Here is a 12613-nt window from a genome sequence, read left to right on the forward strand (position 1 = left end):
GCCGACATGTAACATTGCATGTTAGCATCATTTTGTTTGGCATTAACCACAGAAAATCATCAATATTCTCTTTGATTTTCAGGGGTGTTCTTTATTTGCCCATGTACGTCAGAATCCATCCTTGTGACATACTATTTAGGTACTGGTATTCAGTGCACAGTTAGGAGTGCTTAGACCAGATTATCTTCAAGTATAAACCTTCAAATCTATAATATGGAGCAATTTCATTTCCTTCATATACGAGCCGCAAATCTGTACCATTGTAAATAATACTATTAATGAAATTGTTAACCTATAAGTTATCCCATATGATATGACCAACCCACTACAGTCCTTCGCTGGCAAAGGCTAGAGCAACGTATGCCAATAAAGATGGAGCAATTAAACAAACCGTTGTTGGAAACTAAGCTAAACCTGTATTAATTCATAGATCATCAGTCATGTACTACATATGAAAGGAAATAGGAACAGTGCTGAAAGATGCTTTGAGACAGAGGAACTGAGAACTACAGCCTAAACCACCACAGAAACATCACAGACAGATACCTAATTCTAGAAATTCACATCAAACCTACTTCGGTCTTCAAAAGTTATGGTAGACGTGCAGCTCACTGCTGCACAAGTTTTCTGACATTAGGCCCGAGCAATCCTTTTCCTGTGACAAGAACCAAAAAAAATATCATTTTTGAGTATTTTTCAGAATTTACAAAATACAAATGCATCTACAAAATGAAACTGTGACACTAGCTCCAACCAAATATCAGACAAATATCAGATGAGAGAGAGCGAACGTTACATAGACTACTAATGGTCAACAGAAAAATAGGAAAGCCAGAAGTTCCTTGTCATCATGGACATGAATGGAGAACAATGGCAAGATGTTCAAAGATGCTCTATAACATGAAAAGTTACTCCACTATAATTCTAAAAACTCATTGTTTACCAAGGCGAACTAGGTTAGTAGTTACATATCAAAGGCGCTCAGCACACCTATTCTGTCTTAAACTCTGAATTAATCTGGTAACCTTTCCAGTGAATTCTAGCAGAGTTGTTGAATCAGAAAACATTTAACAACATTACATCTTTCTTACTCGTTACCAATATCAATAAAACCAAAAACAAAAAAAAAGTACTTCTACAGTAAGACAAACTTTATAGCGTTGCTTCCGTCTGGTTTGGGCCACTTTCGTCCTTTTTTCTCCTTTCTCATGTCTCCTATAAACAAAAAACAATCATATATGTATGAATGGAAAGGAAAAAAGTAATTCATTCCAACTTTAAAAGGAAAGGAAAAAAGTTTTCTTCCAATTATTCGATAAAATCCAGAAACAAGTCTCAAAGATAGGATACAGAAAAATGTAGCTCTAAAAGAAGAGAAAGAATAAAAAATTGACTGCAAACTGTTCAATAGATGAACCAAATTAAATTTCTACCTCCCCAAAGATAAAGGCAGACGAGTTTTTCCTTATTCTAAAGGAAACTGTTATTATAAAGGAAACTGATCCAAGGCAATCCTTGCACAAGTTCACATTGAAAATGTGTACCTTGCACAGAAGCAGACCAGCAACTTTGTTTAATTACATGCTTCAATGTTTCTTGCTGCAGTACAGTATGCTTAATGATAGTACTTCTAGGATAAGAATATCCATCTACATGCTGGTCTGCAATGCTGATTCTTTTAATCTTTTGTCCTATATCTCTAGTCTCCTCAGCTACATTCTTCACTGATTCTCCCTTTCTGCCTGTAAGTGCCATTTCAGAGCAAGAAATTGTTCCTGAACTAGAGAAAATAATTGAAAGGTCCATACATAACAATAGTAATGGCATCAAGTTCAAAGGTTACATCTCCACCAGCATAAACGCAACAAACACTGGGGACACAATCAAGGGGAAATCATGGACGAGATGCAGCAGTCAATGACAGGAAATGCAGCAGAAAGTATAGCACAATAGCAGAAGTAATGAAAGCGTAGCAAGTGTTTCATCACCAATTCCACACCTTAATTGGCACATGATATACTAAAATCTTAAAACGCCTAAAAAACCAATTACAATCATAAGGGTTCATATAACACACTTGACTGTATGAAGTTATTATTCACTTAAAGCCAAGCTTTTGGATAAGCAGAAAGGTTGATTCCATTACTGGGCTTTAAACAATGAAGTTCCTATGGAACAAGCTTATTCTTGTGCCAGGTTAATTACAAAAACATGTCTCAGTTAAGAAATCTGCAGAAAGGTTGATTCCATTACTGGACTTTGAACAATGAACTTCCCACAAACAAGCTTATTCTTGTGCCAGGTTAAGTAGAAAAATATGTCTCAGTTAAGAAATCTGCAGAAAGGTTGATTCCATTACTGGGACTTTAAACGACCGAGTCCCCATAGAGGAAGCTTATTCCTGTGCCAGGTTAATCAGAAAAACATGTCTCGGTTAAAAAATCTGCCAGTAACTTTTCCAACTGTAAAATTTTCAGACCTGCATTGCAAACTTTTTTCAGAATTCAAGCATAGTAGAGTGCAACAATAGATCCACATAATGCATTGGCCAACACAGCTCTCTGCGGGTTATAATACAATGTAATCCAACAGAAGTTGAGTAAATTATGAAATTCCTGTATTCCAACAAATCAATTAACAAGGTACATCCAACACAGAATCATCACAAATCATCTTTGCACGCAAGGCAGTGGTTCAATACTTTCCTATTGATGAAAAAAATGCTCCAAACAGCATGAAAAAGATTTTTCCAAGGCACAGGTAGAATCTTTAAAAGCACGAGTCCAGCATACCTGATTACCATTCTACCAATTTCAAATACTTCCTACCAATTTCAAATGAGACCAGCATATCAGTCATATCTTTAAAATTTCCTTTACAAACTTCCTACCAATTTCAAATAGATATATCCATCTCCGCTCATAATAACACCACCCAAACCCCAACCCCACCAAAATAGAAAGTAATTAAAAGAAGAAAGCTAAAAAATTGTTATTAAAGTGTTGAAGGATAATAAGAGCATCCTCATGAGACTTCATTGTCTAATTGCACCCAGCTCTCCCTTCATCCTTAACAAACTTCCTACCAATTTCAAAAAGATAAATCCATCTGTTCTTATAATAACACCACCCATCCCCAACCCCACCAAAAAAGAAAGTACTTAAAAGAAGAAAGCTAAAAATTTGTTATTAAAGTGTTGAAGGATAATAAGAGCATCCAATTGAGGCTTCAATGTCTAATTGCACCCAGCTCTCCCTTCATCACAGTCTAATGGATTTCCCCAAGTTGCTCCACCTTAAAGCTTTTGCATTCCTAACACACTTTCAAATTTGAACTCAAAACCATACTTTGCAAGCTAACTAGCAATTACGGAGATGACCAAGGCACATTTGGCATATGTCTAGCACCAATTGTTAAACTTGGGGTGTCAGGTTGTCCTGTATACATGGAGATCACACTAAGTACCAACAGTACACCCTAGAAATTATTAATAGTATACACGTACCGCTTAATAATACATAATTAAATTCACAAAGACAAGATAACACACCATTTTAATTACATCAGAACCAAAATTACCTGTAGCAGGACTGACAGCATGAATTGGAGAACGAAGCCATGGCTGATGAGTGACCAATGGGGCATACATGTAACAATCAGACTTCATGTAATCCTTAACCTTTCCAAACATATCTTCGTTTTTCACCTCAAAGGGTTCATATGCCTGAATCCCTAATGCACCAATATAATATTTCATTCAACCCCACAAGCCATACTTGAATATAGATATATATATATATATATATATATATAAATTCCAGATTAAAGAAAGAAGTAATCATTACTCAACTTACCTATAGAGGTAGTACAACATGAGTCAACATGATCAGAAGTCTGAGAGGAAACTAAGGGTGCAAACATGTAAACATCTGACTTGAGAAATTCTAAAACTTTCTTCAGCTTATGCAGCACTTTCTTCTTCTTGTTGTCCCATTTTGTAAGCTTCTTGTTGTAAATTGGAACAAAAGAAACCACTTTCTTGGCCATAGTTTCGATCATATCCAACAATTCCAAGGAATTTTCGAACACAAAGTTGTAGATTACGTGAATTTAGTGCTTAAAAGTCTAGAGATTTGGTTTCTGTTTATTCAGTTTCTTGCGCTTTTCTGCCTCTAGGAAGTTGGGGGCGGTTAGAAACAGATGTCAGCAAATCCCACCAACAGGTGGCAGCACAGTTCTAAGTCTTTGAGTTCCCACTCCTTTGCTTGGATATTATCCACAGACGCATTTATAATTTTTATTTTAAATTTGCCAAAATTACTAGTGGACCACTTATTTTGATTTTTAAGAGTAAATCAAGATATTTGTTTTCTGCTTGTATCTGTAAAACTTAAAAGGAAATATATTCCTTTACTCAGTCGTAATTTTTTTGTCTTTTCTATTTTTTTGGTGGATTAATCTTTAATCTGGGGACCTAATTAGCTTTAGATTCTGAGGTGAGCCTAATTAAGAGGAATTCATGGTTGTTTCCAATTTTTGTACGACTAATTTTTTGCATATTTATTTGAGAATTTTGAGCAATTGAATATGCAATAATCATCTAATATTTCAATCTTTAAAAATTTATTTTACCTTTTCTTAGTAAAAAAAATATTTAAGTAAATTTAATTTCAATTATTATCATGAGTCAGAGTATGTCCTATTTATTTCACTTTACTTCTTTTGATTTTGAAGTTCTCCGCCAGCGAATCCAGAGTCCCTCCCACCGACCCATTTATGATGAGTTTGCTCCAGCTCTGTCCAGGAAAATTCCAGCCCAAGAGATTTTTTTTAATGGTTATCCCCTCTCCTGTGCCTGCACTCAAAACGAACCATTTTCTGTTCTTTTTCTTGTATGCTTGAGAGGAATTTTTCCACTCCATTTTCGTCTATAATGAATTGTCAATTTCAGGTAGGAACAAGGCTAATTAAGGACCCTGATAAGGTTGCCACTTGCTGGCAGACAGATTAGCTGGAGGGGTGCAGCATCACAACCATATTTGTTTACTAGAAAGGATCCTTTGCTGCCAATTCTAATCCAGTGGATTACTACAGAAGGAAATTGTACATTAATTTGATCGACTTCCGTTGCTGCTAGTGACAAATTCAGACATTTATTTATTGCTAATGGACCCTCTACCTCTGGCAGATGGCTCTGCAAAAGCTGTACACAAGATGATTAATTCCTCTGAAGATTAGGAAGCAGTACTTTCATTTCTTAGTCTGATAGCATGGAGGCAGCTAAATCCACCAAATCCTTTTTCTTTTTTTTTTTGGCATTTACAGCAAAAATTTTGGAATTGTGTAATTTGCTTTAGTAAATTTATTCTAGTAGGAAAGCAAAGGCGGAATCAATGGAAAGTGACTGGTTGAAATGCTATTTCATCACTGGAATGTATAAACGGTAGAATCGAACAAGACATGTAATCCTTAAGTTCTTTCTTGATAATTTGTAATTCAATATTTTAGGTTGTATTGACTTGAGCCAAATTCTGCCATAGCTGGCAACCTGTAAAATGAAATGCCATAATAATTTTGCCAAAAACCAATTCAGTTCTAATGCTGAATCAATTTTCTGACGCCTGAGACTGGTTTCAGTCCATGCTTCAATGCTGCTTCCCATACAACATCAATTCTATCTACATCAATTGCTCCAACTTCATGGTGAGTCCAACCTTCCAAGGAATGAACCAGCCCACCAGCATGACATGCATGGACAACACCTCTATCCATGGTATACTGTTTTATGATAATTAAGCAGAAAACAAGAATTAAGTTAGAACAAATTAAAGACTTAGGCAATCAATTCGAGGGATTTGCATAAAACTGCTTACCTCACAGCATCCTAGTCCTTCAACATCTTCAGGTAACTTCATAGCTGCTAGATCACCATACGTGCAGTCTCTTCTGAACCGCAGAATTGGTGGAACCACAAATTGATGAAAATGCGTCCCTGGTGGTGCAAATCTTTGCTCTCTAGGTGTAATCCACTTGCCAACAATCCATGTCTGTCAGGACAGAAGAAACTGAATTGGACCTTATAAAACGATGGTAATACATTATTGTGATGCCAAAAAGTTTTTCTTACTCCTGTAACAAGCTTATAGGTCTTTCAGAACTTGGTTTTTAAGGTTCATAATTGGTATCATACACGGATTCTGTTAGCAATAGTTAGCTGCACAAGGCAATCGATAGAAATGATAATTCTGTGGGAAGCTACAATATCATACCTTACAGTTCTGAGCAGCTTGGTACTTTGACACTTGGACTAGATACTTCTGATATTCTGTTGGGGCTTCCTTCTGAATCTTTTGAAATCTTTCTGTTGATAATGTCAACATCTGCAATGGTGTTCTTACATATTTCAGTTCATGAAACACCCTTATTATCATAGTCAAAAGGTAGGAAATGAAATTATTCGCAGCATAACTTCTTCTTTTTTTTGTTGGGGGGGGGGGGAGATGAAGTTGAAGGAGACAATAAGGACTTGTTGAGAGAAATAATAAGCTTTGAAAGTGTAGTTACCAGAACTCTAACTCTTTTCCTGCACAGGTAAAGAGCAATTGCTCTTCCAAGTTTGGAGGTAGATCCGCTTAAGAATACCTCTGTCACATCGTCTGGAATCTCATTGAGAGTCACAGCTGCTGTTAGTGTGTTACCATGAACAACTCTAACTTCAAGGTCTGGATGCTTGTTCACAAACAGTGTACCACCGCCATTCAGAGCCTCATTCTGCAAGAAGATGGATTAGGAAACTAGAATAGTTAATTAAACCAAACCGTTACGATTACATATTTTTACAATTCATACAAGCATTCATTTACAATCAGCAAATAGAATATAAACGGGCAGTCCATTTTGCAGATAAAAAGCTCATTCTTGTCAAGGTTTCGACATTGTTTATCAATGGATTGAGATTACTTTGCAAAAATTTGCAAATTGTTTGATCAAAATTTTCTGATCTAACCATCTAGATTCAACGTTGTCTTCATTAAGACAACGTCAGAATTGTTCAATATAGGCTCTTCTATTTAATTACAATGGGCTAATTTAACACTGCAGTGCGGGAAACATTGAAATGACACGAGTATATATGACACAAAACTGTATGAAATCACAGATAAATGTATGAAGGGCAATGCTGACACAATAGGTACTGTATTTTGCAGGGCCAAATTACGAATTCCTTTCTTTTATAGGGATAAGGACAAACATCTCATACTTATATGTCTTCAATTGGATTTGCCATTTCTCAAATCAAGCCACAGTAACAAACAACAACTAATGAAGATAGTTTCAGCTATCACAATCTGTACTCATAGATACAGCAGGCCATTGCATGTGGCTTCCTTAGTAACATTAACTCATGCCAGACAAGTTCCCAACGGCCCCTATTTTGTCACATGAACAAAATTTCATTGAACTTGTGAGATTGATATTACAATCTAATTCTCCTTTGACATCAAATGTTTGATGAAAACAAGAAAAGGTTTTCATTGAGCTTGTTCCCACTAGACCAGCCTACTACACCCTGCTGGTCTAGTAGTTTTCACGCCAGGAATAAAAGATTTTAAGCTTACCAAAATATCCAGCCCCAAGAAAAAAAAAACCACATTTAACAAATGAGTGATGATCATGAGACTAGTTAATTACGCTTTGTCAACAATTTCAATCTCATATCTATAGTCGATATTTCTTTCACCATGCAGAAAAACTTTTGTCATGCATGAGCTAAAAAGGTGAAACAACTGTACGAAAAGTTAGGGCAATGTGACCTTATTCAATGCAGCAAGGCTGATAACTTTGACTCCCAATCTATTAGCCCTTAGAATAGCCTCCTCAATGTGTTTATTAATGCCATCAGCGGCAAACGGTAAAAAGTACTGCAGAAAGAAAGAAACACCCAAATCAGGGATTTTCCTGGATTCAGCAAAGAATGCTATATATCATCAACTGAACTTAATAAATGATCACAAACCTGAAAACCAAAGCGAGGAACAGACCAAGTTTGATGCAGCATGCCTCTGAGCTTGTAGAAGGAGACCAAGAAAGTTTTGGACTTAGCCCACATCAGAAGCATTACGACAAAGCAAACTGGCAACCAAGGGAGTAAGATAACTCTAGTTGTGTAGGGCATGGATCCATATGATCTGAATACAAATTGGGCGTGCATGGCTGAGGTCATGTCCACCACATGAGCCAAGAACACAAAGTCTGGCACCCTAGAATTTTTACCTGCATTGGAATTCATGTCTGATCAATATCAACTAGAAGTTGGTGAATAGTAATTCCTGTACCTTTGCCTTACTGGATAATAAAGAGAGTAGCAGGCTGTACAAATAGGTTATGTATGGACCTCATATTTATTGTTCAAAGTTACGCTTTTTCTTAGTACGCTTTTTCTGATAATTGATTTGTTTCCATTGTGGCTTGCTCTAGATTTGGGACCATTAATGAATGGCATACTACTCTTTCCCACTGAATTTGTTGTTGCCAACGAGAGTCCAGTCCTCTTGGGGTTTTTTCTTAATTTTTTCGGTTATAATGGACATTTTCTGCTCTGGTACGAGAAAAAATAATCAAATAAATTCTCAAACTTTCAAGAGGAGGCTCGGTGGATCTAAGAATCAGAAGCCTTGAATCAAATTCCTCTTCCTGCTTCTTAAATCCCTTCCCTCCCATGCCAAAAGAAATTAAAACAAAAACTCTCAAACTTCCTACAAATATAATGGGCATGAAAAGGCAAAAATATTATCCCATCATGATATGTTTTTGAAGATTATACCTGCGTCTAAACTGAATTTCTTGTGCATGTCCCATGATTTGCTGTTCAGGGTGTTGCCTAGCAGATCATAAATGGGCATGAAAAGGCAAAAATTGGTACCCATCTCCGTGTGGTGCAGGCTGTGATATCTGCAATGTCACCCAAAAAAAAAAAGCGAATGCTGCGTTAGTGTGGTTATCTACATCAGAATTCATGTGCAGATGCCACAGCCTTTGAGGCAGGTGCACCAATTTTTGTACGTCACTTGCTTTCTTCCAGTGCTAAAAATTTAAAACCATCTTAAAACTGGCGGAAAACAAGGACGCCGAACCCCACTTATTAACTATCCACTAAGTTGGATGGATGTATTGGAAGCTGTAGTTTCATGATTGGTTCATCAACTGCCAGTCTTTAATCTCAATAAATTACTAGGTCTCGCACGGTATTACTCTTTTGGATGTACTAGATTTTGAAAGTAAATTTTGCCCATTAAATAAATTTTCAGCTTTAAACAAAGTGCAAGTGTGTACTAAAGACCAGCCTATTTACAGTTCTCCTAGAACTTCGGAAATTGTTTTGTAGTAAAGCAAATTGAACTAATATTTAAAATCAGCCGCATTTTTTGCCTCTTTGTACCGAACTGTCTCTCTTAGTCCCAATTTATCTTAATAAATAATCTTGGTAGCTACAATTTAATAATTACTCTATAAAAACCTTCTTACTTACCGCGTCAAGAATGTTGTCTAACTTCTCAAATTATTACTATAAAACATTCTACAGTGCTCCATAACTTTGGGATCACTCTACTTCTTGCAGAACTATAGACTGCGAAAAAAGTAAAAGAAAAAAAAATTTCCAAACATGCATAAAATTAACCTTGCAGTTACTTACGTTGGCGAATATAGGAGGTATCGAAGAAAAGGGAATTTTTCAAATATCTGATGGGGCAAGATTTCGGTATTGCAATGCCCTAAAGATCTTAGTAAATCGAAAATCAAGACATAGCCATAGATCATGCTTATTGATCCAAGTCCAAGAAAACAAGCCCCAACAATAGGAACTCCAATCACAACAGCCAACACAAGATGCTCAAGAAGTGTGAGATGGCCAGCTGCATATTGAACAACAAAATTATCAGCAAGTAAATCGAAGTTTTGGGTAGAATTTAAATCTAAAAAATGGGTTTTGAAGTTCCACCTGTGAAGGGTTGAGGGACAGGAGAGGAATGATGGAGTGAATGGTAATTGGTGAACAGATACTTCCCGTGAAAGTATTTATGCGTCAAGTAATATAGAGGCTCCGAGATTGCAATATGGAGCAAAACAACAGCAACGAAGCCTCTTGTGTTCCATAGAGGAAGATCAGCAAGAAACGGGAACTTGTAGAAGATTAATGTAGCAAGAGCTGCTTGAAGCAAAATGAAATTATCCCTGAAAAATAAAACCAGCAAATGTCAAACTAAAATTGCACACAACTATTGTTTATTAAAAAAAAAAAGTACAAAAAGACCAGCATCTACCAGTCCCATTCTTTATCAATCTGCTTAAAATCTACTCCTTCTTTGATGATCCGGCGATTTCGAGTAAGAAAAAGCATGTTGCTGTAAGTGGTCCATGAATGATACATGAAACACCTAAGAGTACATAAGATTAGAATGTGCAGACACCAAAGGGCCTGGCTGCAGGTATCTTCTTGATGCCTTGCATGTAAGATCTTTGCAAGAAACGGTCCATATAGGATATACTGTTCAAAAGAAATGAAACAAAAATGAGCATCCAGCACTAAAAAACATGAAGAGCCGTTCTTGTTTTCTTAGACAGATTTAAAGTTCTGTTACCTTGAAACTTCCCAAGCCTTCCCATGGCCATGTTGACAAGAGTGCAACCATTTTCCAAGTCGTACAATCTTTTCTGGCTCTGTCTTTCTCTTATAGGTGTAAATGGAAATGGAAACGATTGAAAACCAGAGAAGAGAACCAAGAGGAAGAAATGGAGAGGTTTTGAAAGTTTGGCTTGGTTCTCTTATCGACAAGCAAGGTGTAAAAGAAGTCTCTCTTGCTCTTTTTTCTCACCCAAGGATTATGTACTTATATACTGAGCTATCAACTCCATTGATTGCATTTTAGTTGTGTCCATGTAATAACTTTGGAAGACAAGTCAGGTGTGAATATCAAATGTATCGAATTCGACGCGTTCATCTATGTACTACTCTTACAGTACAATATGGCACAGCTGTGGTCCTGGCCACTCTCAGAATTTAATGCACCTATAGTTCTATGTAGCATTTTTGCGTGTCTTGGAGATGTGGATGGAGTGGTATTTTTTTTTTCTTTTAAGAAAATTACGGAGTACTAGCTAATGGAGAATTCAAATTCTTATCTTGGGGGGGAGGTGGGGGTAGTTGCCTTGTCTAAATAAGGCACTAGCAATCTCTCAAAGATCAATAGTAATAATATACGAAACCACCCAAGTCACTGAAAAATGCATCGATGGCCTACCCTGTTTTTTTAAATGGAATAGCTTTTTATTTTCTCCTAAACTTCTTTTTTTTTTTTTTATTGATGAGAGATTCCTAATCTTCTAAGAGAAAAGTTGAAAAGAGAAAGACTTAAAGTCGCACTAGAATACTCGTGATCACTTAAGTAATGAGTGTGTTTAGATAGGAGATTGATTATTTGAAATAACTATTGTGATATTTTTTGTAATGTGGTGTATATAAAATAAAAAAAGTGTGTTGAAAATTATATTTGTGATATAAGCAAATAATTTGAAACCTAATAATGGCTATAACAATTATATATGTTGAGTCTTAGAACTTAATTTTCTTGCGGTTTTCATGAATTAAGAAGAAATTCTTTTCTTGTCTTTTGGGCAATTGACCAAATTTTTGGTTGTATAGGCTGGATATTGCCTGGTTAGTATAGTTGATGATCAGTCCTAGGAGGAAAACGACATGACTTTCCCATAGCCACAAAATGCCAAAGAACTTTCCCTCTTTAAGGCCTTTTTGTACTTGAAAAATGTAAAAAATAAATAAATAAATAAATTTTGAAAAAGAAAAAAATGTCAATTATTTGATGATTCACAAGAAAACTTGTAACAAAGAATCAGAATGGGTATCAGAATCTATGATTGACTTTCTTTCTCCCATATCTTCTTGCCCCCGATTTAATCTTTTGGTTTAACCAGGTGAAACAGATGTTGTATGCATATTAATTTGTTGAACCGACCTGCTGGGACTCTTCTTCAATTTGTCTTTCCAACCACTAGAGGTAGCCTGCTCTTTTTTCCATTGATTATTTTAATGCCGGCCGTAATTAATTAAATCTTGTTGAGGAGGTCCAATTGGACCTACCGGTTTCGTGAGGGATAGCATGGCCGGGGCTGTCATGCATTCAATTCATCAAGAATTAGTGGATTTGATTTGTATGGTGCTGATGAATTGTGCCCAAAACATTTGCTTGCCTTAAATACATCCACTTTTTTTTTTTTCTTTCTTCCCCAAGGTTTATCGATCAGCCAAATGGCAGCTTTTCCTAACCGGAAAATATCTCAATTTATTTGGAAAATACTGGCCTTTTCAAATTGGATGATTCCAAATTCCATTCAGCATCAGACAGCACATTCTGGAAACACTAATCAATAACGCCGCAACAGTACATGAGATTAATTTTTGGATTAGCATGTCATGTGTTTCGAGGTTGTGGTGTATAATCACAATCTGTAGTAATTGCCAAATCGAATGGAAAATCAACCACGTTATATGTACGTACAGAAGTTCTGCTTAATTATACTACGTACATGATGGACC

At 36.2% G+C, this 12613-nt stretch overlaps 2 protein-coding genes across 6 annotated transcripts; both read right to left on the bottom strand.

Moving 5' to 3' along the window:
- Nucleotides 1-334: 334 nt before the first annotated feature.
- LOC113776438 lies at nt 335-4242 on the bottom strand. Of its 5 annotated transcripts, none has more exons than XM_027321596.1 (5): nt 3855-4242; nt 3580-3732; nt 1545-1775; nt 1134-1215; nt 335-655 (listed from the first exon to the last, which is right to left on the bottom strand). In XM_027321596.1, the coding sequence occupies exons 1-4, from the start codon at nt 4057-4059 to the stop codon at nt 1136-1138; spliced, it is 669 nt and encodes a 222-aa protein (XP_027177397.1). In that variant the 5' UTR covers nt 4060-4242; the 3' UTR covers nt 335-655; nt 1134-1135. The 5 variants fall into 5 exon arrangements, with proteins under 5 accessions (XP_027177397.1, XP_027177396.1, XP_027177399.1 ...); XM_027321595.1 differs by having other exon boundaries at nt 1152-1215; nt 3855-4241; XM_027321598.1 differs by having other exon boundaries at nt 1152-1215; nt 1545-1742; nt 3855-4239.
- Nucleotides 4243-5390: 1148 nt separating this feature from the next.
- LOC113774919 (protein ECERIFERUM 3) lies at nt 5391-10847 on the bottom strand. Its single transcript, XM_027319578.1, has 11 exons — nt 10641-10847; nt 10323-10546; nt 10001-10233; nt 9695-9914; nt 8825-8952; nt 8018-8274; nt 7815-7922; nt 6565-6771; nt 6270-6380; nt 5874-6047; nt 5391-5778 (listed from the first exon to the last, which is right to left on the bottom strand). The coding sequence occupies exons 1-11, from the start codon at nt 10689-10691 to the stop codon at nt 5596-5598; spliced, it is 1896 nt and encodes a 631-aa protein (XP_027175379.1). The 5' UTR covers nt 10692-10847; the 3' UTR covers nt 5391-5595.
- Between the last annotated feature and the right edge of the window lie 1766 nt (nt 10848-12613).

Source organism: Coffea eugenioides, chromosome 6, assembly GCF_003713205.1.
Source record: "Coffea eugenioides isolate CCC68of chromosome 6, Ceug_1.0, whole genome shotgun sequence".
Classification (NCBI taxonomy): domain Eukaryota; kingdom Viridiplantae; phylum Streptophyta; class Magnoliopsida; order Gentianales; family Rubiaceae; genus Coffea; species Coffea eugenioides.